Here is a 3,867-nt window from a genome sequence, read left to right as displayed (position 1 = left end):
GCTCATCCTATATAACTACTGCCGTACATACTGTATTCTCCACATAGCCCATCCTATATAACTACTGCTGTCCATACTGTATTCTCCACAACGCTCATCCTATATAACTACTGTTGTACATGCTTTTTTCCTACTTCTATATTGTCCATACTGTCTGTGCGCACCACATATTTATATTCTGTACTCTGACATTACTCGTATTTCTTTTTTTTCCTTAGTATTTTTTCTCCAGGGATTATTTGTGTAATAGTATTGTACTGTTAGACATTTACTGCACTGCTGGAGCTGGAAACACAAGCATTTTGCTGCACCTGCTTTAACATCTGCTAAACGTTGATTTGATTTGAGTGGAGAGAGATGAGGGTAAAACCAACCAATCATGGTTGAACCCAGTGGGAAATACAACAGTGTTGATCAAATGAGCTGTACTGGGAGTTGTCTCTGTATGTATGCTGCTTGTGTCTGTGCGTTCATGGATGGCCAGGCACTTAGCTAGGTATCACGTGTCACCAACTTGTGGAAATATCATATACTATCATATACTTTACTGTAGCCTCCACTGAAAGAATAGAGTTATGTATCGTAAAGCTCAACTTGGAGGTGCCTTCTTGACAGTGACTTGCTGAATTAAATAAAGGTTTAATTTTCATAAAAGTTTCATGCAACAGAATTAACCGGAATCCAACGATGGCTAAGATGATTGTTGAGACAGAATCTGTGTTTGTGTGGTTTGAACTAGACATAAGTAAGAGTTATTATGTATCCTATTGTCTGCTGATTTAGTGAACCGTTCAATGAATAAAACCATGTTTTAACTCTTTAGTCTGTCTCACTTCTTCTGTCTTTATAGGTTAAAGTGTGGTTCCAGAACCGTCGCACCAAGCAGAAGAAGGACACGACCAAGGACTCTGACAAGCGCTCCTCCTCCACCTCGGAGTCACTGGCCACCTGTAACATTTTACGTCTCCTCGAACAGGGCCGCCTCCTCTCCGCCCCGCCCCCCAATCCCCCAATGGGCCACCACCCAGGAAATGGCTCCCTATTGGTCAGCTCCGGAGGGGGCTCCTCCTCGCCAGGGGTGAGTAGAAGCACGCCACCAGGAAATGGCGTTCTTGGCATGGGTGGAACTTTCGGGCTGTCACTGCCCTCCCTGGGAGGGACTTCGCCACGTCTGGGCATGCCGCCGCCGCACTCACTGTGCTTCTCAATGCCGCTGCTAGGGGGCGCTCATCATGAACTGGCGTCTGGGTACGGGTGCGGGTCCTCGGCGTTCGAGCCGTACATGCGGCTGGACAGGATCTCCAAGGATGGAGATCTAAGTGGGAAGAAGAGAGTTTCCTAAAAAGCGGCCATTAAGGGGTTGGGATGACCCCCCCCCCCCTCCTGCCTCTGGTCTCCCACCTATCCACCCACCAACATTGCTGTCCGTCATCGGTTGGCTCATCAACATCATTGTTCAGCTACTGCCTGCCACGGTGGGGGGGTGGGGGGGTGTTACGGAACAGGACCATGTGGTGTGACAGACAGGGGTGATGATGATGCCCGTCACACACAAAAACTTTGCTTGTGAATTATTTGGGAGAAATGAAATGTGTGTGTGATTCATACGGAGAACAGATATTTTTTCTTAACGCTTCTCCTCCTTTGTTCACTTTGTCCAGTCAGTGCGTTTGTGTGATCGTTCTCTTCTTTCTTTCTTTCTTCATTCATTTTCTTTCTGTTCCATAATGTTTTTTAAAAGCCTGACATTGTAGAAAAGGCCCTGACTGAGTCAGTGTAAGTGAATAAGTGTGATGTCGTCTGTAGATTACATTACAATACAAAGGAGTGCAACCAGTTACCCCTTTAACATATTACATACCTTCCAGCAAAATGACCAGGTTTCCCATCTTGTGGCAGTTTTCTGCCAGAGCGTTCCAAGTAAAATAATCATACGCGTTAGCAGTTTCTAATGTTAATTTGCACTGTATAGTGTCCAACACTGATTCCTGTAAATTCTGTATTTGGTTGGTTGTGTGTGTATTTAAAAAAATGTGGACAAGCAATATGTGAACTGAAGCTAGTCCTTGTCAAATCCATGCTATGAAGAAGAAAAAGCAGTTGAGAAAAGGTACTGGGGGTTACAGTATGGCCTTGCCAAAGTAACGGGTTAGCAATAGCGCCGTTAGCTTGGCCTCCGCTCTGCGCTACGTCCTCACGTCGTCATGTCGTCCAATCAACCGGAGTAAATCGAGATCAACCTGAGGAGCTTGACCTCTGACCTCTAACCCCCTGACCTTTTATCCACTCCCATGAGATTAACTCTTGATGTGTAATTCACCGGTGACAGTATCACTCCGTATGCTTTACCATTGGCTACAGAGACTACTCTCTGGTTTAAAGCCACCCACCCGCAGGTTGCCACAACGACCCCCGGTTTAGATAATCTCTGAATGTTTGCAAACAAAAAGGGCTCATCATCATTGGGGGGCGGGGCGGGGGGTGAATTTGTTTTAGTGTACATAAAAAGCGACCCATCTGTCCCGTACATATCCCACCACAGCCCCCTGTGCTTGGTCTGGCCAAACACTCCTTATCCCAAATCTTGTGTTTGAATGTTGTTCACGTAGGTTTGGTGCACACACACACACACACACACACACACACACACACACACACACACACACACACACACACACACACAGACACAGACACAGACACAGACACAGACACAGACACAGACACAGACACACAGACACACAGACAGAATTCCTAACCGGTTCATATCAATCCTTATCTCATGGAAGTCTGTGTGTGATGTTCTGATGGGTCAACAGATACTGTAGGATGCAGAAGGCATCATCTCTTTTAAACTGGTTTCTTCTCTCAAGTCATAAGCTTTTTTTATGTATATGTTTTCTCAGATTGGTACTTTCAATGGCTTCTTTTTAACCTTTCCCTTTTTATTATTTAACAATTCTATTTGGCTATTCCTTCCTAGACCCTCTCCCGTGCTCAAGACTCGCCCRTTTACTTTGATCTAAAGCACTTTATGTTCCTTGAAGATTTGTATATGATCTCCCATCTCCCTCTTTTTTAATATAGTTTGTTGTCATGTGCTAGACCGTGAAAGTTATTTGAGATCTTGAGGTATCAGATATTCACAGGTTGTATCACCTATAGGTACAGTTCTAAACGCAGTGTATGCAGACTATCTATTAAGAAGACAGGTTAAGGGTTAGTCAGCGATTCTGGATTCCTTCCAGATTATTTTCTCAAAGAGACTCGAGGCTCCAAACCCTGGTCACTGTAATTCGACCTCAGTTTGTCAATGTTAACTAGAGTTATGTCCGCTGGGTTTTTTGACAACTTTCTACTTCTCACCTCTAGCTTGGTGGTTTTCCTATTCGTCGGGACATGGGTTCTACAAGGTGTCGAAAGCGTTCCACAGGAATTCTGGCCCATGTTGACTCCAATGCTTCCCACAGTTGTGTTAAGTTGGCTGGATGTCCTTTGGGTGGTGGACCATTCTTGATACACATGGGAAACTGTTGAGCATGAAAAACCCAGCAGCACTGCAGTTCTTGACACAAACCGGTGCACCTGGCACCTACTACCATACCCCGCACAAAGGGCAGTCATATATTTTGTCTTGCCCATTCACCCTCTGCATGGCACACACACACAAGCCATGTCTCAATTGTCTCAAGGCTTAAAAATMCTTCTTTAACTTGTCTCCTCCCCTTCATCTACACTGATTGAAGTGTATTTAACAAGTGACATTAATAAGGGTTCATAGCTTTCACCTGGATTCACCTGGTCAGTCTAAGACATGGAAAGAGCAGGTGTTCTTAATGTTTTGTACACTCAGTGTATATGGATCACATT

At 44.8% G+C, this 3,867-nt stretch overlaps 1 protein-coding gene across 1 annotated transcript; it reads left to right on the top strand.

The window, feature by feature from the left end:
- The first annotated feature begins 687 nt into the window (after positions 1 to 687).
- Positions 688 to 3,654, top strand: LOC111960150 (ventral anterior homeobox 2-like). Its single transcript, XM_023982053.2, has 2 exons — positions 688 to 759; positions 851 to 3,654. The coding sequence occupies exons 1-2, from the start codon at positions 688 to 690 to the stop codon at positions 1,340 to 1,342; spliced, it is 564 nt and encodes a 187-aa protein (XP_023837821.1). The 3' UTR covers positions 1,343 to 3,654.
- Positions 3,655 to 3,867: the final 213 nt, after the last annotated feature.

The sequence above is a fragment of the Salvelinus sp. IW2-2015 genome, linkage group LG37 (assembly GCF_002910315.2).
Source record: "Salvelinus sp. IW2-2015 linkage group LG37, ASM291031v2, whole genome shotgun sequence".
In the NCBI taxonomy this organism is placed as follows: Eukaryota; Metazoa; Chordata; class Actinopteri; order Salmoniformes; family Salmonidae; genus Salvelinus; species Salvelinus sp. IW2-2015.
Note: the sequence above shows the minus strand (reverse complement) of the source record. Positions and strands in the feature narration are given on the sequence as shown.

Bases quoted from the DNA above. Each gene is read 5' to 3' on its own strand.
- LOC111960150 (XM_023982053.2), top strand. From the start codon at position 688: ATGGCTAAGATGATTGTTGAGACAGAATCTGTGTTTGTGTGGTTTGAA. The intron at 760-850 runs GTATCCTATTGT...CTGTCTTTATAG, and splicing joins ACATAAGTAAGAGTTATTAT to GTTAAAGTGTGGTTCCAGAA.